General features: G+C 47.1%; 1 protein-coding gene across 1 annotated transcript in view; it reads right to left on the reverse strand.

Annotated features, from left to right (window-relative positions):
• Positions 1–15,798: 15,798 nt before the first annotated feature.
• The window catches only part of ACSBG2 (acyl-CoA synthetase bubblegum family member 2), a 69,189-nt gene continuing 57,853 nt past the window's right edge, over positions 15,799–27,134 (reverse strand). Inside the window, exons 9-15 of the mRNA XM_030879425.2 lie at positions 24,931–25,112; positions 24,565–24,798; positions 22,144–22,361; positions 20,167–20,306; positions 19,832–20,078; positions 18,465–18,573; positions 15,799–16,133 (exon numbers count right to left, since the gene is read on the reverse strand). Of these exons, the coding sequence (XP_030735285.1) occupies positions 18,500–18,573; positions 19,832–20,078; positions 20,167–20,306; positions 22,144–22,361; positions 24,565–24,798; positions 24,931–25,112 (1,095 nt within the window). The 3' untranslated portion in view covers positions 15,799–16,133; positions 18,465–18,499. The remainder of the gene's footprint in view (positions 16,134–18,464; positions 18,574–19,831; positions 20,079–20,166; positions 20,307–22,143; positions 22,362–24,564; positions 24,799–24,930; positions 25,113–27,134) is intronic.

The following is a 27,134-nucleotide window of genomic DNA, read 5'->3' on the forward strand; positions in this document are numbered from 1 at the left end:
TCTCTGACGAAGGAGACCTCTTGCCAGCAGGTACACCCCGCCATCCCGCTTTGTGGTTCAACGGCGGTGGTGTGAGGGCAGGCCCAGACCCCAGGTAGGTGAGAAAGACGGGGGAGGACGGGCACAGGGGCGGGGGTGTGGCGCTGATGGTGTTACCAACCAGGGATCTTGGCTTCCTTAGTCTACAGAAATTGATAGGAGGCGTGAGGAAGATTCAGGCAAGGCTTTATTGCGGCCCCTGCTGCAGCAGGAAGGAGCAAAAAATAAGTCACAAGTTCTCTTGCTTGCTGGTTCCTTATATGGTGTGGGTCCAGGGGTCGGGCGCGAGTGGTGGCTCAGGCGGTCGGCCCACCCGCTTCGTGGTGCTGTGAGGGGTTTTGGTCTTTTTGTATCTTGTTGTTTATAATTTGCCCCACCTGCTTATGCACGCAGTTTTTAGTCCCATATGGCTTCCTTGTATTTTGTTGCTCAAAGAGAGGTGTGTCCAGGTGCAGGCACTGCAGCAAAGGGTCCCAGGTCCCAGCCTGTCTCAATGCAGGCAGAGAAAGTCGAGGGAGAGTGGGGTGAGGGGAGAGGCGTGAGGGATACAGTGAGAAAGACAGGGGCTCGCTGATGGTGAAAGGACACAGGGACAGGTGGACAGACAGATGCACTGGCCCAGAGAGCAGAGGACAGCAGCAGACCCACCAGCAAGCAGGCAACTCAGTCCAACTGTTGGTCCTCTAGACCCCTCCCCTCCGGGACCAGGCGCCTCTGACAGCGAGTGACCACCTGCACACACACAGACTCCCAGCCTAGCGTCCAGGCAGAGAAACAGTGTCCCCCTATCCAAAACAAAAAATCTTGACTGGACCTCAGGGATCCCAAAGCCGGCTCAGAGACCCTGGGTCGTCTCTGCGGGGCCCAGCCCTCAAACTGGTCTGTCTGGGAGCCTCACCAACCACAGCCGGGGCCCAAGGAGCCCGCCACCACTGGCTTTCATTACTGGCGGGTGAGGTCTCTCCTTCGTTGAACTCAGCATCTTGGGCGAGGACACGGTGTCCAGGTTACTTTCACATCTGTTCGCACTTGTCTGCGGGGCACCTGGTCTCCTGGGACTGGGCAGACAGATATTCATACAAGCAAGGTTGCAGCCGAGTGGAGGGCGGGGAGTGACCAGCGATGGGGAGGCACTGGGCTCCCCCCGGATCACGGGGTGGTCGGGGAAGGCTTCTCTGAACAGTGGGTAGGAGTTGACCAGGCAAAGGGAGCAAGAAGCATCTGAGAAGAGAGTGATGTGACCTAGACGGTTGGGGCTGGAGGATAAGGAAAAGTGGGTGGTGTGGAAGGAAATGAGACAAGACAGGGGGTGCGGGCCAGATCACGTGGGGTCCTGTTGGCCGTGTTAGTAAAGAACTGTTTTCTGGTATTTTCGGCGCCCCCCCGCCAACAGCCCACGTGCAGGGATTCATCCCTGGTGGAAGCTGAAAGAGCTGGGCTCCCAGCCCCCGCCTTCCACCCACAATGCATTTTCACCCCTCTGTCTGTGGGTTCCGCAGCCCGCATCCATCCTGGCAACACAGCCTGCTGCGCCTTGGCAGAGGCCAGTCTTAGGGGGCAGGGGTCCACCCAAGAAGCCCCTTCACCCTGTGCCCCTACAGCCCATGGTTCCCAAGGTGACAGTCTCCAGGGAGGAGCTGGCGGCAGAGTCTTGGGTTCCAGTGTGAAAGCTAGAGGGATTCCAGAGTCACTGCTCAGCATTCATTGTTGGCTTTCAGAGAAGGAGTTCACGAGGGAGCCTGAAAAAGAGTAGGGGGATGGAGGAGGCAGGCTCGGAAGGTGTGATGTCATGGAGGCCAAAGAAGCAGGGGGTTTCCAAAAGCAAGGCAGGGTCAGCAGGACCCAGGGCTCCCAAAGGTCAAGGACTTTGAGTCACTGTGCCTGGGGGTTCATGCATTCATTTGCCCACCAGGCATGATCTATAGATAGTCTCCTGTGTGTGTACGGCTGCATTTTCAAATATTGTTGGATGCTGTTGAATTGATAAACTAAGAAATCATTTAAAAGCCTCTCTGGTTCCTCAAAAAATTAAATAGAATTACCATATGACCCAGGAATCTTATTTCTGGGTATATATCCTAGAGAATTGAAAGCAGGGACTGGAAGAGAGATTTCACACCCATGTTCACAGCAGCATTATTCACAGTAGCCAAAAGGAAGCAACCCATTGTCCGTTGACAGATGAATGGAAAAACAAAATGTGGTCCCATGGAATGTTATTCAGCCTTCAAAAGGAGGGAAGTTCTGACACATACTATGATGTGGATGAACCTTGAGGATATTATGCTCAGTGAAATAAGCCAGTTGCAAAATGATACATATTCCACTCTTATCATGTACTTAAAATTAGTGGCATTCATGGAGACAGGAAGTAGAATGGTGGTTGCCAGGGGAGAGGGGGTGTGGGGAGTTGTTTAATGTGAATAGTGTTTCAGTTTTGCAACGTGCACAATGATCTAATCTACTTAATCACACTGAACTATGTATTTTTAAATGGTAAATTAACATGAAATGGTAAGTTTTGTGTTTACCACAAATTAAAAAATAAGTTTAAAAAAAAGCCTTTCTGGGCTTCCCTGGTGGAACAGTGGTTAAGAATCCGCCTGCCAATGCAGGGGACATGGGTTCGATCCCTGGCCCAGGAAGATCCCACATGCCGCGGAGCAACTAAGCCCGTGCGCCACAACTACTTAGCCTGCGCTGTAGAGCCCCTGTTCTGCAACAAGTGAAGCCACGACAATGAGAAGCCCGTGCACCGCAACGAAGAGTAGCCCCCGCTCACCACAACTAGAGAAAGCCCGTGCACAGCAACAAAGACCCAACACAGCCAAAATTAAAAGCAAATAAATAAATTTATGTATATATAGAAAAGCCTTTCTGAACTTAGTAGCCTGTCATTTCTTAAAGAACAGCTGTTAAGAGAACAGTGAGGCCAGGATGAGAACCGTTGAGAAAATACATGTATTTCTCTACTGAGTTTGAGCATTTTTTGTACAATATAATCAGTTATATGTATTTCCTTTATGAGGGATAAATATTGAAAAGTAAGTAAAAAAATACTGCTGAAGATATATGCTCATCTCTGTAAAAAAAAAAAAAAAAGCCGATATGTTTTGAGAAATACATTGACAGTGAAGTGTCTAGTTATAATATTAACACAAAAAACCCAGCTTTCCCATATATCAACACTAACCACCTAGAAAAAGGGAGAAATCACATCCACGATGGAAACACAAACTATAAAGTAGAATTAAGTTGACCAGAAATTATACGAGATAATTAAAGATAAAATTATTAACATTTAGGACATTCCCTGGCAGTCTAGTGGTTAGGACTCTGTGCCTTCTCTGCAGGGGGCATGGGTTCAATCCCTGGTCAGGTTACTAAGATCCCACAAGCCTTGGGACGTGGCCAAAAAACAAAATTATTAAGGTTTACTAGAGAAAAGACATGAATAAATTGAAAGAGACATCATATTAATGAATGAGAAGGCTGGATCAACATTGTAGAAGTTATTCTTCCACAGATTAATCAATATAAATGCCATTTCATTAAAAATCCCAACAGGAATTTTTATGGAACTTAGGTTGGTTTTAAAGTTTACATAGGGGGACTTCCCTGGTGGTCCAGTGGTAAAGAATCCGCCTTTCAGTGCAGGGGATGCGAGTTCGATCCCTGGTTGGGGAACTAAGTTCCCACATGCAATGGGGCAACTAAGCCCACGCACCACATCTACTGAGTTCACATGCCCCGGAACCTGTGCACCACAACTAGAGAAAACCCGCATGCCACAACTAGGGAGAAGCCTGCACAGCACAACGAAAGATCCTGCACGCCTCAATGAAGACCCCGCGCGTGCTTCAACTAAGACCCGATGCAGCCCCCCCCAAAAAAGAAAATAAATAAGTAAAATAAATATTTAAAAAATAGTTTACATAGATAGTAAATTGCAAGAAAAAAAATAACAAAGGAGGTCTTGTCCTGCCAAAATCAAAACACCTTATAAAGCTATAATCATTAAAACAGCATGAAGGACTTGTAATCAGAATATACAAAGAACTCTTGTAAGCCAACAATAAAAAGACAAAGAACTCAGTTCAGAAATGGGCAAAGAATTTGAATGGACGTTTCTCCAAAGAAGATATGCATATGGTTATATGTGGTACATCCAGGTAATGGAATACTACTCAGCCATAAAAACAAACTATTGATATGCACAAATGAACTTATGTTACCTGAGAGAAGCCACTAGGACAACCACTACTGCCTGGAGGATGATGGATCCCAACCCCATTCTAACAGTCGGAAGCTAGAAAGCTAAAAACTGTATTCCCCAGAATCCCATGCAGGGAAGTTTCTGGACATAACTTGGGTTCTGCTAATCATGACTGATTTGGAAGTGCCACATGTAACAGGGAGAGACAGGTTGGTTGCCGAGGTGCTTCTGGGGCCAGCAGCAGTGGCATCAGCTTTCTGCCTTGGCCGGCAGTTTCCTGACTCAGCGGCCTCTTGAGTATAAGCAGTTTTCCGGGTCACAGCAGATACAGCGTGATTCCACTGTCAGCTGCTGTAGAGATGATGGAGCCTTCTGGACTGATGAACTAGGGCTTGTTTTCGGAACATACTCTTCCAGCCCCACTGATGATTTTTTTTTTTCAGATTTAAAAAAAAATTTATTCGTTTATATTGGCTGCATTGGGTCTTCGTTGCTGCATGTGGGCTTTCTCTGGTTGCAGCAAGCGAGGGCTACTCTTCGTTGCGGTGTGCGGGCTTCTCATTGCGGTGTCTTCTCTTGTTACGGAGCATGGGCTCTAGGCTTGCGGGCTTCAGTAGTTGTGGTGTGCGGGCTCAGTAGTTGTGGTGCACGGGCTTAGTTGCTCCATGGCATATGGGATCTTCCCGGACCAGGCATCGAACCCGTGTCCCCTGCATTGGCAGGCAGATTCTTAACCACTGTGCCACTGGGGAAGTCCATCTCCCAGATTTTTTGAGCTATGATTTACAAACTGTAAAATTCACCTCTTGTAACAGTACAACGACTTTTGATAAATTCATACAGCATGAAACCATCACCACAATCTAGTTTGGGGACACTATCACCCCAAAAACTTCCCTTGTGCCTGTTGAGATCAGTCCTGCTCCTAATCCCAGCCTCAGGAAACCCCTGATCTGTGATCCGTCAAGGTAGTTTTCCCCTTGGTAGAAATTTCACATAAATGAGATAATACAACATTGTAGTCTTTTGTGTCTGGCTTTCTCTACTTCGTACAAGTTCATTTGCATGTATCAATAGTTCATTCATTTTTATGGTTGATCAGTATTTCATTATTTGGATGTATTGTGTTTATCAAGTCAGCAGTTGATGGGCATTTGGACTTTTCCACAGCATTTGGTGATTATGAATAATGCTGCTACGGACATTCATGTACAACTTTTTGTGTGTGAATATGCTTTCATTTCTCTTGGGCATATATAGGAGCTGAATTGCTGGGTCATGTAGTAACTCCATATTTAACATTTTAAGGAATTTCTAAACTGTTTTCCAAAGTAGCTGTGCCATTTTACATTCTCACCAGTGATGTGTGAGGGTTCCAGTCCCTCCACATCCTCAGCCACACTTGGTATTATCAGATTTTTTATGTTAGCTGTCATAGTAGGTGTGAAGTGGTATCTCGTTGTGGTTTTGATTTGCGTTTCCCTGATGGCTCATGGTGTTGATCGTCTCTTCATGTGTTTATTGGCCATTTGTATGTTTTGAGAGAAATGTTCATTCAAATCCTTTGTTCATTTCTATGTTGAGTCATTTGTCTTTTTACTATTGAATTGTAAGCGTTCTTTGTATATTCTGGCTACAAGTCCTTTAGCAGATACATGATTCTTAAATACATTTGTCTTCATTTTCAAAGCTGACATTTGTTTGACAGTATGGTTTGAAGGGCAAGAATTTTAAATTTTGATGAAGTCCAGTTTTGTCATTTCTTTCATTTATCGTTTGTGTTTTGGTGTCATGTCTAAGAAATCATTACCTAAGCTGGAACATAGAGAGTGGCATTGACATATATACACTACCAAATGTAAAATAGATAGCCAGTGGGAAGCAGCCACACAGCACAGGGAGATCAGCTCGGTGCTTTGTGACCACCTAGACGGGTGGGATAGGGTGGGTGGGAGGGAGACGCAAGAGGGAGGGGATATATGTATATGTATAGCTGATTCACTTTGTTATACAGCAGAAACTAAAACACATTGTAAAGCAATTATACTCCAATAAATATGTTAAAAAAATGAAATAAAATGTGGTTTATTTAAAATGTATAAAATTTGAAGATACTGTCATAAAAATTATAAACTAAATGTAAAAAATCAAAAATTATTTTCACATTTGTTTTCAAATATTATCTTTTTTCCAAACTGTTGAAGATTATTTATAAAATTAAAAAAGACTATACAAATTGTAATTAACAAATACCAAATTTTAAGTCAAATAATAATAATAAATAAAAAAGAAATCATTACCTAATCTGAGGGCACAAAGATTTTCCCTTATGTTTTTTTCTCTCCCAACACTTTTGTAGTTTTGGCTTTTATATTTTAGGTGTATGATACATTTTGAGTTAATTTTGGTATATGGTATGAAGTAAAGATCTTAAGTTTTCTAAGTTATTTATTTATTTGCGTATTATCCAGCATTGTTTGTTGAAAAAGCTATCTTTTTTGGATTGAACTGCTTTGACAACTTTTTTTTTTAAGTATAGTTGATTTACAATGCTGTGTTAGTTTCAGGTGTACAGCACAGTGATTCAGTTATACATATATTTTTCTTTTTCATATTTTTTCATTATAGGTTATTAAAAGGTATTGAATGTAGTTCCCTTTGCTATACAGTAAATCCTTGTTGCTTATCTATTTTATGTATAGTTTGTATCTGTTAATCCCATACTCTTAATTTATCTCTCTCCCTCTCCTTTTCCCCTTTGGTAACCTGTGCATCTGTTTCTGTTTTGTATATAGATTCATTTGTATTATTTTTTATTTATTTTTATTTTTATTTTTTGATGGTTCATAAATATTTATTAAAATTCAAAGTTGGAGAATTCCCTGGTGGTCCAGTGGTTAGGGCTCTGCGCTTCCACTGCAGGGGGCACAGGTTCAATCCCTGGTGGGGGAACCAAGATCCTACATGCTGTGCAGCATGGCCAATAAATAAAATAGGCTTTAAAAAAAATTGAAAGTTGTTTCCTCTCCTATCCCATGAGCATCCATCCAGCTGCCTGTCAACTGTTAAGATGCATGACTGCTGTCATAAATGCCCTTTGCTTAAAACTTCTTGCTCCCTGCGTTGTAGCCAGTACCTCTCTTGACACCTTTATATAAAAGATATCCAAAACTTGCACCCCAAGCAAGCCATCCATGGATAAAAACGTGTACCCAGGATCAAAAAGTTGGCCCGGACAGGTCAAGGATTCAAGTCCACCCCTTCAGCTTTCAGCTTAGTACCTACATAGTGCTTAACTTCCTGCATAGTGCCTGTTTGCCCATGGATACAGCATTAAGCTTGTGCTTTAAGACCCCAGCAGCAGTTCTCATCCCTTTGGTACACAACTGTCCACCAGAAGCCATCAAAAGCCACATTGCATTCATGCCTGGCACCCATGCCTGGCACCGTTCCAAGAGCCGTCTTGTACCTTCTAAAGCTGTATTATTTTTTAGATTCTACATATAAGTGATATAATATTTGCGTTTCTCTGTCTGACTTGCTTCACTAAATATAATATTCTCTAGGTCCAACCATGTTGCTGCAAATGGCAATATTTCATTATTTTTTATGGCTCAGTAATATTCCATTATGTGTGAGATGTGTGTGTGTGTGTGTGTGTGTGTATACACACATGTATATATATATATAGTCACATCTTATTAAGCCAATCATCTGTTGATGGGCACTTGCGTTGCTTCCATGTCTTGGCTGTTATAATTAGTAGTGCTATGAACATTGAGGTGCCTGTATCTTTTTGACTTAAAGTTTTTGTTTTTTCCATATATATACCCAGGAGAGGAATTGCTGGCTTATATGGTAGCACTATTTTTAGTTTTTTAAGGGCTCTCCATACTGTTTTCCACAGTGGCTGCACCAATTTACTTTCCTACCAACAGTGTAGGAGGGTTCCCTTTTCTCCACACCCTCTCTAGCATTTGTTATTTGTAGACTTTTTGATGGTACCCATTCTGACCCGTGTGAGGTGGTACCTCACTGTGATTTTGATTTCTCTAATAATTAGCGATGTTGGGCATCTTTTCATGTGCCTGTTGACCATCTATATGTCTTCTTTGGTGAAATGTCTGTTTGAATCTTCTGCCCATTTTTTTTGATTGGGTTGTTTGGGGTTTTTTGACATTGAGTTGTATGAGCTGTTTGTATATTTTGGGTATTAACCCTTTGTTGATTGCATTGTTTGCAGATATTTTCTCCTATTCCATAGGTTGTCTTTTCGTTTTGTTGATGGTTTCCTTTGCTATACAACAGCTTTTAAGTTTGATCAGGTTCCATTTGTTAATTTTTGCTTTTATTTCTTTTGCCTTGGGAAACTGATATAAGAAAATTTATGTCCCAGAATGTTTTGCCTATGTTCTTTCTAGGAGTTTTATGATGTCCTGTCTTATATTTAGGTCTTTAAACCATTTTGAGTTTATTTTTGTATATGGTGTGAGGGAGTGTTTTGATTTCATTGATTTACATGTAGCTATCCAGCTTTTCCAACACCACTTGTTGAAGAGACTGTTGTTTCTTCATTGTATATTCTTGCCTCCTTTGTCATAGATTAATTGACCGTAGGTGTGTGGGTTTATTTCTGGGCTCTCTATTCTGTTCCATTGATCTATATGTCTGTTTTTGTGCCAGTACCACACTGTTTTGATTACTGTAGCTTTGTAGTATGTCTTAAGTCTGGAAGGGTTATGCCTCCAGCTTTGTTCTTTTTCCTCGGGATTGCTTTGGCATTTCTGAGTCTTTTGTGTTCCCATGTAAATTTTAGTATTATTTCTTCTAGTTCTGTGAAAAATGTCATGGGTAGTTTGATAGAGATTGCATTAAATCTGTTGGTTGCTTTGGGTCGTATGCCCATTTTAACAATATTAATTCTTCCAGTCTAAGAGCATGGGATATCTTTCCATTTATTCAAATCATTTTCAGTTTCCTTTATCAGTGTTTTACAGTTTTCAGTGTATAGGTTTTTCTCCTCCTTGGTTAACTTTATTCCTAGGTGGGTTTTTTTGTTTTTGTTTTTGACACGATTTTAAATGGCATTGTTTTTTTTAAAATTTTCTCTTTCTGATATTACATTGTTAGTGTAAAGAAATGCAACCCATTTCTGTATATTAATCTTATATCCTGCTATCTTGCTCAATTCATTTATTCTAATAGTTTTTGTGTGGAGACTTTGGGGTTCTCTATATATAGTATCATGTCATCTGCAAATAGTGAGTTTTATCTCCTTCCTTCCAATTTGGATACCTTTTATTTCTTCTTCTTTTCTGATGGCTGTGGCTGGGACTTCAAATTCTATGTTGAATAGAAGTGATGAGAGTGGGCATCCTTGTCTTTTTCCTGAATTTAGCAGAAACGCTTTCAGCTTTTCACCATTGAGTATTATGTTGGTTGTGGGTTTGTCATAAGTGGCTTTTATTATGTTGACATATGTTCCCTCTGTACCCACTTTGGTGAGAGTTTTTTTTATCATGAATGCATGTTGAATTTTGTCAAATGCTTTTCCTTTGTCTATTGAGATGATCATGTGATTTTTGTTTTTACTTTTGTTAATGTGGTGTATCGCATTGATTGGTTTGCATATATTGAACCATCCTCACAACACTGGAATGAATCCAACTTGATCATAGTATATGATCCTTTTTGTGTATTGTAGGATTCGGTTTGTTAATATTTTGTTGAGGATTTTTGCATCTGTGTTCATCAAAGATAACATCCCGGGGGGCTTTCCTGGTGGCGCAGTGGTTAAGAATCTGCCTGCCAATGCAGGGGATACGGGTTCAAGCCCTGGTCTGGGAAGATCCCACATGCTGCGGAGCAACTAAGTCCATGCACCACAACTACTGAATCCCGCGTGCCTAGAGTCCATGCTCTGCAACAAAAGAAGACACCGCAATGAGAAGCCTGGGCACCGCAACAAAGAGTAGCCCCCGCTCGCCGCAACTAGAGAAAGCCCGCACCCAGCAAGGAAGACCCAATGTGGCCAAAAATAAATAAATAAAAATAAATTAAAAAAAAAGATAATGGCCTGTAATTTTCTTTTTTTGCAGTGTCTTTGTCTGGTTTTGGTATCAGGGTGATGGTGGCTTCATGGAATGAATTTGGGAGTCTTCCCTTCTCTTTAATCTTTTGGAGTAGTTTGAGAAGGATGGGTATAAGTTCTTCTTTGTATGTTTGGTAGAATTCCCCAGTGAAGCCATCTGGTCCTGGGCTTTTGTTTGCAGGGAGTTTTTAAACTACAGATCCTATTTCACTTCTAATGATCTGTCTGTTCAAATTATCTGTTTCTTCTTGACTCAGTTTTGGCAGGCTGTATGTTTCTAGAAATTTGTCCATTTCTTCTAGGTTGTCCAGTTTGTTGGCATAAAACTGTTCATAGTATTCTCTTGTGTATTTTTGTTGTTGTTGTTGTATTTCTATTGTATCAGATGTTATTTCTCCTCTTTCATTTCTTAACTTATTTGGGTCCTCTCTTTTTCTTCTTGGTGAGCCTGGCTTGAGGTTTGTCAATTTTGTTTATCTTTTCAAAAAAACCACCTCTTGGGTTTTTTTAATCTTTTCTGGGTTTTTTTTTTGATCCCTATTTTACTTATTTCCTTTCTGATCTTCATTATTTCCTTCCTTCTGGTGACATTAGGTTTTGTTTTTGTTTTTGTTTTTGCAGTACATGGGCCTCTTACTGTTGTGGCCTCTCCCGTTGTGGAGCACAGGCTCCGGACGCGTAGGCTCAGCGGCCATGGCTCACGGGCCCAGCCACTCTGCGGCATGTGGGATCTTCCCGCATAGGGGCACGAACCCGTGTCCCCTGCATCAGCAGGCGGACTCTCAACCACTGCACCACCAGGGAAGCCTGACATTAGGTTTTGATTGTTCTTTTTATAATTCTTTTAGGGGGTAGTTCAGATTTTTTATTTCGATTTTTTCCTTGTTTCTTGAGGAAGACCTCTATTGCTATGAACATCCCTCTGAGAATTGCTTTTGCTGCATCCCATAGATTTTGTAAGGTTGTGTTGTCATTTTCACTTGTCTTTAGATATTTTCTGGTTTCTTCTTTGATTTCATTGTTGACCTATTGGTTTTTTAGCAGCATGTTGTTTAGTTTCCATATGTTCATTTTCTGGTTTTTCTTTCTGTGGTTGATTTCTAGTTTCATACCATTGTAGTCAGAAGATGCTTGAAATAATTTCTATCCTCTTAAATTTGCTGAGGCTTGTTTTGTAACCTACTATGTGGTCTCCTAGAGAACATTCAGTGATCACTTGAAAAGAATGTGTATTCTGGTTTTTTTTTTTCTTTTTGGAGGTAGTATCCTGTAGACATCATTTAAGTCCAACTGGTCTATTGTATCATTTAGGACCTCTGTTGCCTTATTGATTTTCTGTATGGAAGATCTGTCCATTGATGTCAGTGGGGTGTTAAAGTCTCCTACTATTATTGTATTCCTTCATTTTCTCCCTTTATGTTTATTAGTATTTGTATTATATATTTAAGTGCTCATACGGTGGGTGCATATATGTTAACGAACGTAATATCCTCTCTTGTTTTGGTCCTTTTGTCATCATATAACATTCTTCATTGTTATTCTTTGTGGACTTTGTTTTTTTTTTTTTTTTTTGTGGTACGCGGGCCTCTCACTGTTGTGGCCTCTCCCGTTGCGGAGCACAGGCTCCGGACGCGCAGGCTCAGCGGCCACGGCTCACGGGCCCAGCCGCTCCGCGGCATGTGGGATCTTCCCAGACTGGGACACGAACCCGTGTCCCCTGCATCGGCAGGCGGACTCTCAACCACTGCGCCACCAGGGAAGTCCCATAATTTCTTCAAATACATTTTTGATCCCTTTCTCTTCTCCTTCTGAAGCCCCTATTATGCATAGGTTGGCATGCTTTATATTATCCCATAGAACTCTCATGTCATCTTCATTTTTTTAATTTGTCTTTCAGTCTGCTGTTCTGATTGGGTGATTTCCATTGTTCTGTCTTCTAGATCACTTATATGTTCTTCTGTGTCATTTCGTCTGCTATTCATTGCTTCTAGATTGCTTTTTATCTCACCAGTTGAATTGTCTGATTTTGACTGGTTCATCTTTATAGTTTCTACTTCCTTGTTACAGGGATCTGCATTTCTATTAATAATCTTTCTTAATTCCTTTAACATTGTTATTATCTCTTTCTTGAACTTGGGGTCTAGTAGACTGGTGACATCTTTTTCGTTATTTGTTCTTTCAGGGGATTTCTCTCATTCTTCCAATGGGGAGTAGTTCCTCTGCTTTTTCATTTTATTTAAGTTTCTCTGTCTCCATGAATTTAGGAGAAACAGTTGTCTACCGTGGTCTTGAAGGGGAGTTCTTCTGTGGGAGCGTCCCTGTGTAGACTGTGTTCAGTCCGGTACTTTTGGCGCAAGGGCTGGTTTTGGTATGGACACCAACCACATCTTTCCTTGGGGTGTGCTAGCAGCTACCCCCTTGATAGGGGCTTTGGTTGGTGTTGTGGTATCCAGAGCCTGTGCTGGGTGTTGGGCAGGGCTTCCTCTTTGCTCCATGGCTGTCACCACCCTGCTGGGGTGGGGTCTGCTCCCCAGTTATTGGGGTAGAAGTCCTGAGGGTTGGGTTTGATGAGTCTCCCTTGCCCTTGAGTGCCTGCCCTCAAGGAGGTGACCGCTGAAGCAAGTGAGGCCCTTGTGGTCACAGCAATGCCCGGAGTGTAGCCCAAGGTCACATCCCTTTCTCCATCGTGTTCATCCCAGACCTAGTGCCGGGCTATGTCGTGGAGTAGACCTGGGCTGCCTCGTGGCAGGCCTCTCCCAAGACCTGTCCGCCTCAGATCTGACTCCGAGCTGCTGTGTAGAGTGGGTGGAGCTGGGGTGCTCCCGCTGGAAACGAATCACCACCTACTCCTGCCCAGGGCCTTTCTGCCTGAGACTCAGCGCCCAGCCGCTCTGTGTTTCCGTGGCACCATTCGGTGTGCAGGCCGACAATGCCAGACCCCCTTTGCCGTGTGCGTGCTGACAGTGGGCTCCACGATTCCCCCCCGGATGAGACCCCAGGCCTTCTGGGCTGTCCCCTGCAGGTAGATCAAGTCCTCTCCCAGGGCCTGTCTGCCCAAGATTCAGTGCTTCATGGCTGTGAATATTTGTGGCCCCGCCCCATGTGCACGCTGACAGTGTCCGCCCAGTTCCATCCGCCGCTCCTGTGCGTGTGCGGACAGTGGTCTCTGTGGTTTGGCCCCGATCACCCCCCAGGCGCCCCGGTCTGTCTCTGCGCAGCTAGACTGAATCTCTGCCCTGATCTCACACCAGGCTCTGCGGTGGAGTGTGTGAGGCCAGGACACTGGGTCCTTCGGATTGGAGAAGTGCAGCGAGGCGGCAGCCGCCAGCCCTCTGATTGTCTCTCCCCACCCTGACTGTTAGCAATCCGGCATGCATGCCCTCCTCGTGAGTGGAGTCTGGGCTTCTCCAGCCCCTCTATCTGTCCCAGTGAGTTTCCCAGCAGGCAGCGGGGCTCCCCAGGGCGAGGGTCTGCCCGTGTGGACCTTCTCTTCCTTACAGATCCTTCCCAGGGTTGCCGGTCCTGTCCTGATGCTTTTTTTTCTTTCTTGTCCAACCCAGTTATAGAGAGATCTTTCCTGCAGCTTTGGTCGTATAGGGGTTCTTCTGTCAGTTTCCAGTCGGTTTGCTGAGAGAATTGTCCCACGTGTAGATGTATTTATTTATTTATTTTTTTGCGGTACGCAGGCCTCTCACTGTTGTGGCCTCTCCCCTTGCGGAGCACAGGCTCCGAACGCGCAGGCTCAACGGCCATGGCTCACGGGCACAGCCACTCCACGGCATGTGGGATCTTCCCGGACCGGGGCACGAACCCGTGTCCCCTGCATCGGCAGGCGGACTCTCAACCACTGCGCCACCAGTGAAGCCCCCCAGTCACAACATTTTTATCTGCTGATCAGTACATACCTTGTGTAATGTGTATTTCTGTTTGGGAACACCTTAAGGTATATTGATGATTCACTAGCATTGAACTCATGGCCAACAGCGCTATAATTCGTGCCTGAATGGAGCTTGGGGGCCATTTTCAACAGTGAAATCACCAACAAAAATGCAAAAAAACAGAGCACTAAACAGACCCCCACAAGACACACGTTAACAGTCTGAGCTGAAGCAAGGAGGCACCTTCTTCGACCTTCAGCCGTGAACGTGCACGTTGGGTCATTAAAATTTGCCAGTGCTGTGAGCATTTCCAGAGGTGACTACAAAAGCACCACAGGCGTTCATTTGGGGGGTTACAAATAATGTTAGTGAGCAGGCAAGCTTGTTAATAGGGACCCTGCAGATAAAGAGGGTCGACTATACTTACATATTCAAAAACATAAAGACTTGCCAAATTGAGGAGGCGGGCTTTAAGCCTTATCTGCATCAAATGCTTTTTGCGAGGAGAACGTCTTCATACATTTCTTACCGATTTATAATTTGATGTTTGAAACTAAAAGAAAAGGGGTGCCTCTGGATATCTAGAACCTTAAGGGACACTGAAGGGTTTCTTCCTCCTGTCCTGATGGGCTGACCCTCCCTGCTCCTCCCGCCGATACTCTTTCAGCGCCAGATACTGTGGACGTGCAGTATCAGCTTTTGTCTGTCCATACACGGACTGTTGGATGAGAGAGGAAGAAAGTTCTGTCTTCTTTCAAACTGCTGCTGTCTTGGACCTTATGACAACAGCAAACTCATCTTTCCCGAAAGATGGCATTCATCAAGAATTCCCTGGTGGCCCAGTGGTTAAGAATCTGCCTGCCAATGCAGGGGACACCGGTTCGAGCCCTGGTCCGGGAAGATCCCACGTGCCGCGGGACAGCTAAGCCCGTGCGCCACAACTACTGAGCCTGCGCTCTAGAGCCCGCGAGCCACAACTACTGAGCCCGCGAGCCACAACTGCTGAAGCCCGCTCGCCTAGAGCCCGTGCTCTGCAACAAGAGAAGCCACCGCAATGAGAAGCCTGCGTACCACAAGAGTAGCCCCCGCTCGCCGCAACTAGAGAAAAGCCCACGCACAGCAACGAAGACCCAACGCAGCCAAAAATAAAATATAAATAAATTAAATTTATATATACAAAAAAAAGAATCCCAGCTGTTAACTGGGACCAACGGGGTGCTGTGATGATCACTGTTAACGCGTGTGAGGGGCTTTGGGGCATCAGACACTGCCCCCTTCTGGTCATCTTGATGCCCCTCCACGGCCACCCTGTGAGATGGGGGTCTGTTTTTACAGATAACGTCCCCTCCCAAGACTCAGAAGGTTGGACTCACACAGCCAGTCAGAATTTGAACCCAGAACTGATTTTAGAGTCTGAGCTTCTCAACAAAGGACAAGATGTTCGCATCTGGCCAAAAATCAGAACACGGGATGTTGAAGTGCTTTATTGTCAGAACTTAGTGGAAGGGTTTTCAAGTTGCTCCCAGGAAGGCAGGTAGGTTCGGGGGCCCAGTTCTTCTTCAAACGTGTGAAAGCTTTTCTTCTCTGATGTCTCAAGTCAATCCTCCGAAGAGGAAGAAAAGCCAGTTGGAACCCACAAGGTCAGCTCTTTCTTTAAAACAGGCAGTTCTTCAGAGACCTCCCCATCAGCTTTCCCAGGATCACGCCCTGAAGGTTCATGGGAATTCAGAGGTCTGTGATGGCCCTGTCGCTTCAAGAGGCATGGCAGGTCTGAGAGGGGGGTACCTCTTCAACAGGTGGATGACAAAGAGACTGACCCATGGGGAATCTGACTTCTTACAAACACGAGAGACTCAAGTCCCTGCCCAGAGCAGCAAATCACATCGTGATGGGGTCTTCCTCTTGGAGGCTAGAGAGAAGAGAAAGACAAGTTATCACGTGGGGATCCTTGGTACATGTATTATATGTTCATTCCCTGAGACCCCACAAGGTGCTGTAAGATGGAAATATTCCAGAATGAACGGATCCACTTAGAAATGAGAAAGAAAAAAAAAAAAAAAGAACCCCTCTCCCATGAACTTTAGAGTGGCACTCTCCAGGAGGAGTATCACGTGAGCCACCAAGGTAACTGAAAAATTTCTAGGGCTTCCCTGGTGGCGCAGTGATTGAGAGTCCGCCTGCCGATGCAGGGCACACGGGTTCCTGCTCCGGTCCGGGAAGATCCCACATGCCACGGAGCGGCTGGGCCCGTGAGCCATGGCCACTGAGCCTGTGCGTCCGGAGCCTGTGCTCCACAACGGGAGAGGCCACAACAGTGAGAAGCCCGTGCCAAAAAAAAAAAAAAACTAATAGCCACACAAAAAAGGAACTGGTGAAATTGACTTAGGTGCTATATTTAACGTAACCCGGTATGTCCCAAAGAGCATCATTCCAACATTCAGTCAATACTTTAAAATATGAATAAGGTGTTGTATGTTCTGTATTTCGTACACTGACTTGGAAGCCCAGTGTGGGGTTTATACCCACAGCACATCTCAGTTCAGACGGGCCACATTGTGGGCCAGTGGCTGCCATACTGGACAGCACAGGTGCAGAGAGGGTCCACCTCCCACCCCCACGTCAGTGTTGGATGACCTCTTACCCAACCACAAAGTGAAATCTGAAATCTTGCAAAAGACGCGGAATGATGAGTGTGATGTGTTTAGCTGCTGGGCTCACCCACGGCACTTTGACAAACAAAGGTGTGGAGAAGTTGAATCGGTTAACAATGAAGAAAAGAACATGGATACAGTGGTGTCGTGGGCTGGATTGTGTTCCCCTCCACAAATTCGTATGTTGGAAGTCCTCACACCCAGGACCTTAGGATGGGAGTGTCTTTGGAGATGGGATCTTTACGGAGGTCATCAAGTTAAAATGAGATCATTAGGGTGGACCCGAATCCAATAGGACAAGTGTCTTTATAAGAAGGGGAAATTTGGACACAGATGCAGGGAGAAAACGGCCGTCTGCAAGCAAAGGCGAGGGACTTGAGAAGGAACCAACCCAGCCGACACCTTGACCTTGGAGACTTCCAGCCTCCAGAGCCTTGAGAAAAAAAATTCCTGTTGTTTAAGCACCCTAGTCTGTGGAACTTTGTCCTATGGTAGTTCTAGGAAACTAATACAGGTGGGTAGGCTGTGGGCATCAGAAGAGAATGATTTGACCACTAAAGGGTTACAGGTGACCCTTGGGACAACTGAAGCTGCATCCTCCTCTCTGCCTGCACTGTGCCTCTAGCTGGGGTTCTAAAATCCTATCAGTGACTCCTGATGTCGTCAGGGCTCCCTGTGAACAAGACTTGGGAGAAAAGGGGGAGAAGAGGGGTAGGTGGGAGGAGCTCAAGTCTCTGTCCTTTACCCCCCAGGGTGGGTCCACACACCTCATTCCTTGGGTTCCCGGCCAGTAGAACTTCTCCCACCCACAGTTGTTTTTTTTTTTTAATATATAAATTTGTTTATTTTTGGCTGCGTTGGGTCTTCGTTGCTGCGCACGGGCTTTCTCTGGTTGCAGTGAGCAGGGGCTACTCTTCGTTGAGGTGTGCGGGCTTCTCATCGCAGTGGCTTCTCTTGTTGCGGAGCACGGGCTGTAGGCGTGCAGGCTTCAGTAGCTGTGGCCCGCGGGCTCAGTAGCTGTGGCCCGTGGGCTCTAGAGTGCAGGCTCAGTAGTTGTGGCATGCGGGCTCAGTAGTTGTGGCTCGCGGGCTCTAGAGTGCAGGCTCAGTAGTTGTGGCTCACGGGCTTAGTTGCTCTGTGGCATGTGGGATCTTCCCAGACCAGGGCTTGAACCCATGTCCCATGCATTGGCAGGCGGATTCTTAACCACTGCGCCACCAGGGAAGTCCCCCACCCACAGTTTTTGACAAAAGGGCTTCTCCAAATAAGTCACTATGAAACATTTGGGCATTTCACCAAAAGCTCTGGTCCTGGATGGGAAGGCTGCCCTGCTCCCTCTACGAGACAAGTAAAAGGCAGGAAGAACAGCTAACAGAGTTGGTGGCCAAGCAGGAGGGAGTTTGCATGCCCTGCTGGGACTCAGGAAGAGCGTGAGTTGAGGGCAGACACTACCTAGAAGCCGTGGCAGCCACGCGTGGGTGCGTGTGCACACGGGGCCTCTGCGGTTCTGCTCAGGGACCTGCCTGCCGCTCGGGGGAGACCAGCTGTGTTGGCTCATCTGAGGCACAGCCCAGCGAAGCCAGTCTCACCATCGGGGCAGCCGGGAGCAGCTCTGCCAATGACGTCACTGATAGAAGTTGTCGATTTGCTTTTTGTATTTCTGCATTATGAAATGTCTTTTAATCTTTGTCGTTGGACCTGCCGAGGAAGGAGAAACCAGTTCAGACGTGGGGATGCAATAAGAGTCCACGTGCCCCAGGCGTGACCAGGAGACAGGGTCTCATGGCTGGGGCCGGGCTGGTGGCTGGCTGTGCCCTTGACTTCCTGGGGGCACCCCCTTTGACATCCGCCGGGATGAGAGGACCCCTCCCCACCCCTGCCTTGTCCTTGGGCCGCGGTGAGGATTCCGTGAGCCGGCAGGTGGAGAGCACAGTGAGCTCTGTGCCTGACAGGGATGCTGCACCCGACCACGGAGGGACAGCCCCTGACCCTCTGATTTAATAGGTGAGGCTCAGGGCCAGTTGCTCCAAGGTCACCCAGCAAGTGCATGGCAGGGCGAACACTCGAACTTGAGACTTGTTTCATATGCAGCCCAGGACGCCCTGTAGGCTCCGGTCACCAGGAGGTGTGGGCTTCCCTCCAGATGTCCTAGACACATGCACACACACACACACACACACACACAGACACACACACACACACACACACACACACACACCCGACCCTGGATCACATTTCCAACTCATAAATAAAAAGACCAGGGTTTGGAGGGACAAGTCCCAACTCTGTGTGGCGGGCACAGGATTTGAACCCAGGTTGTTAAAGACTGCATGCTTGCCATGCTCCCAGCTCCCTGCGGTCCACGCTGTGGAAGTACAGCCGAGTGCTGAAAGCAAGCCCCAGGGGAGACCTCAGGGGAAGGCAAGACCCCCCCACCGCGACCCCTCCCCTCTCGGCAGGGAGATAGGCAAAGCTAAACTAATAGGTAGGGTAGTTTCAGACTCTGGCGTATTAGGGAAGCAAGAAGACAGGGCAGTACAGTAGGTGTGACGGTGGACTGTAGGGTCAGTGTGTTAGGGGGGACGGCAAGCTGCCTTAGCCAGGATGGCCAGGGAAGGCTGCTCTCAGGAAGTGGCCTTTAGGGTGAGACCCGGACGATGAGAAGGAGCCTTTCGGGCAAAGAATTGCGGGGGAAGAGCAGTCCAGGCAGAGGGAGCAGCAGGTGCAAAGGCCCTGGGGAGAAGGGTGTGTGTGTGTGTGTGTGTGTGTGGCCGTGGGGAGCTGGACACCAGTTAGCTGGAGGCGGCCGTATCCCCCTCCCGGTCCACAGCTGGTCCCACAGACACTGTGACTCCCAGAAAAAAAGATGCGTCTCCTCAGAGCCCACAGTGGCCCTGGACACTAGCAAGGGACCAGCCTCCAAGTCTCAAGGCCACTGGCTCTCCAGGCCACTCACCTAGCTCCCCGCCACTGATGGAAAAGTCCTTCTCCAAGATGACCCACTTCTGAATCTTCTGCGCGTTGGAGATGGTACACTGATTCACGGCATTTATGCCTTTCTGGATGGCCGTGTAGACCAAAGGGTCTCGCAGCTCCAAGATCTCGGACACGGTGGTTGCCTGGCTGCCTGCATCCCGGCAGAACCTGATGGCCTCCCAGGTCAGTCTGTCCAGCGGCTCTCCAGTCGTCTTGTCGACCTCACACTGCCCCAAGACACCCCTGTCACAACGCCTGGCACCCGGCCCTGAGGACCAAGAAGCGGATCCCTCTCGCCTAGAACACCCACGTTACCTTCAGCGTCAGGAGGACACTCAGAAACTTGGCCTTATCTCCCACTAACATGGCGTTACTGATGATGGGAATCTTCTCCTTAACCAGGTTCTCGATGGGAATGGGGGCCACATTCTCGCCGCCAGCAGTGATGATAATTTCTGAAACAAATCATGGTTGGGGGTGGGTTCAACCATGACAGTCCAAAAGCCCTGCCCCTCTGTGGATCAGAGGGGACAGAGGTTGGCACCAATGACCGCTCACCTAGAAAACCCCAGAAGCAGAGGAAGACCTCCGCCCATGGCCAGGACTCTCTCTCTGTCCTTCTCCAGGACACAGACCCAAAGTCACTCTGCCCTTCATCCCCCATCTTCAAATTTCCATTAAGCATCCAAGTCCTGGGCATTCCACTTGGACAGCGTCTTACGAACTCCTTGCCTGTTTCTTGGTCCCCCATACCCTGCTCCAGGCCCTCCAGCATGTCTTGCTTGGAAGATAGTCAGGTGTTTCTGACCACACCCTGTCTCTCTGATTCCTCCTTCTCCCATCATTTGGCAACTCCCAAAGACCCTAAGTCCATGCTCTCCCTGGGGGGGGGGGTGTCACACCCCTAATTTTGGCAAGCTCTAAGAGTTGTGTCACTTTCTCTCGCTGCCTCTGAAATTCTTCAGGAGCCCCTCCTCCTGCCCCAGACACAATCTTTACTTGTTCTTTCACCCTGGGATGCTTGCTACTTCCGGTGCCACCCACCCAAACTCTCTCCTTCCCATCCCACGATCTCACAGTCACCCTCGCCGAGGTGGTTACAGCACTAGTAATAATCAGTTTGATCCCATAATGGACATCTCTGATATCATCTGCCCAGTGACGACTCCTTTGGGTTTCTTTAGGGAGCTACTCTCCATCTTTGTGTGGTCTTGGGGGGGTTGGACTGCCGGCGTGAGCATGTGACCGGGTCTGACCAGTCGGCATATTCCATCCTCTACAGTGATTCATTCTGAGGTGTGATAGCGACCCAAGAAGATCCAGTGAGAATCAGGCCTAAAACGTGCCGACACGACTGGGAATAATACATGCTTACTCGTCCCTTGGGTGTTAGGATGAACCTAGACCGTCGGCAGCCATCTCGTCACCAAGTTGGAAAAGCCTCTTTAAGAACGGCGTCAGCACGGAGGACAGCATGGTAACAGAAGGATAGAGAGATTCCTTGCGATGTCATTTTGGCACCTGGATCCAGCCATGCCGGAAGCGTGACCTGTTGGACTCTTCTGGTTTTGAGCCAGTAGCATCCCTTTTTCACTCAAAGCTGCTTAAGAAGGGTTTTCTGTTGCTTATCCTGGAAATAATGCTAACACAGCCCTCTAATTGTATAATGACTGCCTATGTCAGGCTCCATGCCAAATGGTCTCCCTCAGAGGTTGGTAACCTCTAGCCTGTGGGCTAACTCCCACCGTCCGCCTGTTTTTGTATGGCCACGAGCTAAAAGCGGCTTTCACATTTTTTAATGGTCGGAAGGAAATCCAAAGAAGAATAATATTCGTGACACATGAAAATCCTGTGACGCTTGTGTTGGCAAACAGCCATGGCCGTCGGTCTGCACGTCGTCTCCTGCTGCAGCGGCCAAGTGGAGCAGCTACGACAGAGACCCTGCGTCCTGCAAATCCAGAATGTTTACAAGTGGGCCCTTGATGGGAAAAGTTGACTGATCCCTGCTCTACGTCATGTCAGTTAATCCTCACTGAATCGTTACAGCTCTGTAGTTATTGTTATCCTCGATTGGCAGGGGAGGGAACAGAGGTTTCAGGCCCAGAATGGGCTTCTTCTCTGGCTCCCTGCCGAGGGCCACAGGCTGGGCACAGGGACAGAACTGGGATGCGCGGACTGGGGTGTCCCTGTACATCAGTGTAAGCCCGCCCCGTGAAAGGCGGGGGCTGGGAGCCTTCAACGTTCAAGGTGAGCCTGCTCCCAGGAGGCCCCTGCAGAGCCCAGCCCCAGTACCTTTGATGCGGCCTGTGATAAAGAGGAAGCCCTGGTTGTCCATGCGGCCGAGGTCCCCAGAGTGGAGCCAGCCCTCCTCATCGATGGCCTCCACGGTCGCGTCCTCGCTCTCCAGGTAGCCCATGAAGACATGCCGGCCCCAGAGGCAGATTTCCCCAACGCCGTCCTTGGTCTGCTGGTACAGCATGTTCTTACACCCAGTCGTGACTTTGCCGGAACTGCCAGGGGACAGGAGGGAGGAAAACTGAGGCTCGGGGAGACGAGGTCACCCACCCAGGTGGGCCTGGGTCTGTGGCCCAGGCTCCTAACGCTCTGCTCAGCTGGCCTGGGCTGGAACCTGCTGCCGCACCCTCCCCAGGACCCGGCGGGCATGAGAGGTGTTGACCGAGTGGAAGGAGGGCTTGTTCAGTCAAGTGAGCCAACTTCCCAGACACTTGGCGAACTGGGAAACCCAGCAGAGTTGTAGATTGTTTTATTATTACTGTTTTGGGGAATTAAAAGAAATTTTTATTGGAGTATAGTTGTTAGTTTCAGGTGTACAGCAAAGTGAATCTAGATTGTTTTTATCTTCACATAAATGGGAGAAGGACAAAGTGCTCCCGGGTTAAAAACAGCAACGGGGAATTCCCCTGTGGTCCAGTGGTTAGCACTCCACGCTTTCACTGCCGAGGGCCCAGGTTCAATCCCTGGTCAGGGAACTAAGATCCCACAAGCCCCATGGCACGGCCCCCAAAAAAGGAAGCAACAAAACCCCCTCTAGGAAACAGGTATGTGGACCTGAACGCAATGACCAGGACAGCTGATTTTAAGTAAATCAACCAACCAGAATCTCTTTAGAGGTTAAAGTTACTTCCGCAAGACAGAATAGCACCGGCTGATATCTGGATTTTCGTGAAATTCCTTTCACTAGTGATACTACTTGGGAGGGTGGTTTTAAGATGCAGAAAAGGAAGTATTTTCTTACTGCCTTGCTGAGGTCTTTTTTACTGGCAGTTAGAAGGGCCAGTGGTTTTAGGTTTAAGTGTAGGGATTCCCTTAGTAAGAGGAAAAAGAAGGCAGGCCTGTGAAGCTTAAAATTTATAAAGAGCCTCCTTACGACCTCCATTAAAAGCTTTTCTAGGGCTTCCCTGGTGGTGCAGTGGTTGAGAGTCCGCCTGCCGATGCAGGGGACACGGGTTCGTGCCCCGGTCCGGGAAGATCCCACATGCCGCGGAGCGGCTGGGTCCGCGAGCCATGGCCGCTGAGCCTGCGCGTCCGGAGCCTGTGCTCCGCAACGGAAGAGGCCACGGCAGTGCGAGGCCCGCGTACCGCAAAAAAAAAAAAAAAAAGCTTTTCTAGGGGGACTTCCCCAGTGGTTGAGTGGTTAAGACTCCACCGCAGGGGGTGAGGGTTCGATCCCTGGTTGGGGAACTAAGATACCACATACTGCATGGCTAAAAAACAAAACAAAACAAAACAAAAAAACTAACTTGATTTCAGTGTTTATCAACAAGGTATCTCATTTCCAGGATCTACAAGAGGTCCTTTCTGAACACCAAAACTTAAGAATTACGATTAAATCTTTAAAAAAAAAAAAAGCTTTCCTAGGAATATGGAAAAACTCAGAAGCTATACAAGTTTCATGAGTTCAACCAGGTAAAGATAAAAAAGTTCTGCACAGCGAAAAACACTCTTTTAGGAAGGACCACTCTTTGGTTTTGGAAGAAAACTCCAGTGGGTGTTTGGGTTCTGCAGAAAACAGACCCAGATGGGATTATGGACTGGAGAAGGGGAGATACTGATGTGCAAGGTAAAGTCAGAGGCAGGAGATGGTTTTGCCAGATTGGGAAGACTGAATTTAGTTTTCGCTAAGTTCAGAGGCAGCCGGAACTTGGCCGAGCATGAGAGGAGAGCCAGCCTTGCAATATGGCGGCAGGGCGGGGGTCAGGGAGCGGCACAACCAGGAGGCCCTGTGTAGGAACACGGTTCTGAGACTCCACGTGGAGCTTGGCTTGGATGTTCTTACTGTGTCAGTGTCACTGGGCTCCATCCTGCAGCCCGAGGGGAGCTGAGCTTGGGAGAAAGCCAGGAGGGGCCTGGGGACGTGCGTGACATAAAGCACTGTGGAGATGAACTGTCCCGAGGTCTAGGGAGGTGAACCTTGGGTGGGTGAGCCCGGGGTGGGCCGTCTGGAGGCAGAGCTAGCAAATGGCAAATAGGGAGAGTCCACAGAATGTCTGAGAGCCCTTCCCCTTTGTCCATGGGCTCTCGTTCAAACTGGGGCTTCCCACGGTCACGAAAATTTGAGGCTTGGAGGCTGGAGAACAGGGGTCATTCTGGAGACACCAAGTCAGGATTCGTCTTAGCCCAGAGGCCTGTCGACCCTCCCATCTTCATCCCTTTGACCCTAGAGGACCCAGAGGCTGCCCAGGAGGCCAGTACCTTAGAATCCGGTAGTTCTCTGGGCTGGACGCGGAATGGGGTCCTGAGCTTTCACTCATACCGTACGCCTCACCTATAGGTACGTCCAGACTTAGAAAGAACTCAGCAGTCTCTTGGTTGAGGGGTGCGGCCCCGCTGATAAAAATGCAGCAGCGATCCAGGCCAAGGGAATTCTTGATTTTGGTGAACACGAGGGCCTTTGCCATGCGGTAGCTCATGGGATTGTCATGTCCCCTATGAACATGAATGCCAAGGAGAGCTCTATAGCCATGGGGCCACAAGGGGGCTGATGGGACCCAGCTGGAGAAGGCTGAGCCCCCTCACCCACTGCCCTGTATGCCTGGCCCCGCTGGACCCGCCACTTACCCTTGCATCCTTTTTGAGTTGACCTTGAAGCCTATATTTCTTGCCCATGAGAACACCTTTCTCCTCAAGCTTGAAGATTTGCCAACAGTTTCCTTTATCTTCTCATGCATCTTCTCCCAAATTCGGGGCACCCCCAGGAAGGCGGTAGGCTTTACCTCCTGCAGCGTGTTGACCAAAGTGCCCTGCAGGGTGCAGAGCTGGGTTAGCCACACCTGCAACCCAGATGTCCATCTCTCCTCAGCCGCTCAGCTCAGCTCAGGAGAACCTTCTCTTGGCTTATTGGACCAGGGTGAGCTCCTGACCCAAGGGAGCCAATCCATTGGCTGGCCAGTGGCCAATCCGATTATCATGCTCTCTCTCGGGATTTGGTAGAGAGCACAGACAGGTAAAATATTTTTGGAAGGCAGCGTGAGAGTACTATTAACGTTTTAAATGCAACTTGGCAACTTCACTTCTGTGGGTGACAGAATTCAGCTGAATGAAAGATCAGGTACACAGAGAAGCACGTGTGAGATATTCTTTGTGCATCATTTTGTAACAGGATGGAAACAGACTTCATGGCCAATGATGGGGGATTGGCTAAAGAAACTGTGGTCCAAGAATGCAGTGGAGTATTATGCACGATTCTCCCCCAAATTGATCTATAGGTTCAATGTAATCCCTATCAAAAATAGGCAAGCTGGGCTTCCCTGGTGGCGCAGTGGTTGAGAGTCCGCCTGCCGATGCAGGGGACACGGGTTCGCGCCCTGGTCCCGGAAGATCCCACATGCCGCGGAGCGGCTGGGCCCGTGAGCCATGGCCGCTGGGCCTGCGCGTCCGGAGCCTGTGCTCCGCAACGGGAGAGGCCACAACAGTGAGAGGCCCGCGTACCGCAAAAAATAAAAAAAAATAGGCAAGCTATTTCATACAAATTGACAAGCTGATCTTAAGATTTATATGGAAATGCAGAGGATCTGGAATAACCAAAGCAATTTTGAAAAAGAAGAACAAAGTCAGAGGGCTTGTTACCTGATTTTGAAACTTACTACAAAGTAGGGTGATCAACTGTCCTGATTTGCCCAGAACCGGAGGCGTTCCTGGAATGTAGGATTTTCACTTATGAAATCGGATAAGTCCCAGGTAAACAGGGACAAGGTGGTCATACTACCATAAAGCCAGAAAAATAAAGTCAGTGTAGTTTTGGTGTAAGGATAGACATAAAGTTCAGTGGATCAAAACTGAAAACCTGGAGATGAATCTTCACATTTATGGTCAATTGACATTCAATAAAAGTACCAAGGCAATTTAATGCAGGAAAGGATATCTGTATACAAACAAACAAACGAGGGCTTAGCTAACTTAGAGCCTTCTTGCCAAACGCAAAAATTAACCTCAAAATGGATCACAGACCTAAAAGTAAGAGCTAAATCTAAAAGCCCTCCAGAAGGACACATAGAAGAAAATCTCTGTGACCTTGGAGTAGGCAGTGATTTCTTACAAATGACACCAGAAGCATGGAAGAAAAAAAATCAATAAATTGGAGAGTCAACACTCACTAGAGGTAAACACGTTTTGCTTTTCAAAAGACACTAGTAAGAAAATGAGAAGACAAGCCACGGAACTGGGAGAAAGTATTTGCAAATCATATATTTGATAAAGGATTTGTATAAAGAACCCTTAACATTCAACAATAAGAGGATACACAACCAGATTTTTTAATGGTTAAAAATTTGATCAGACATTTTTCCAAAGAAGATATACACACGGCCAGTAAGTCGGGAAAAGTTGCTCACCGCCATTAATCATTCGAGAAATGCAAATTAATATGGGAGATACCACTTCGCATCTACTAGGATGGCAATACTAATAAAAACAAAAACAAGTGTTGGTGAGGATGTGGAGAAATTGGACCTCTCGTACACTTCTGGTTGGGAATGTAAAATGACACAGCCACTTTGAAGACATTCTGTCAGTTACTTATGATGTAAAGCCAGGGTCCAGTGGTTAAGACTCCACGCTTCCGCTGCAGGGGGCGCGGGTTCGATCCCTGGCGGGGGAACTAAGATCCCACATGCCGCGCAGTGCAGCCAAAAAAAAAAAAAAAAAAAACTGTTAAGACAGCTTCGTTTCCTGGTTGACAATTTAAAATTTTTTTGACAGTACTGGGGGTTGATAAGGATATTGGAGACTGGGAACTTCTCAGGCCCTGTAGGCGAGTGTGTATA

This window comes from Globicephala melas, chromosome 3, assembly GCF_963455315.2.
Source record: "Globicephala melas chromosome 3, mGloMel1.2, whole genome shotgun sequence".
In the NCBI taxonomy this organism is placed as follows: domain Eukaryota; kingdom Metazoa; phylum Chordata; class Mammalia; order Artiodactyla; family Delphinidae; genus Globicephala; species Globicephala melas.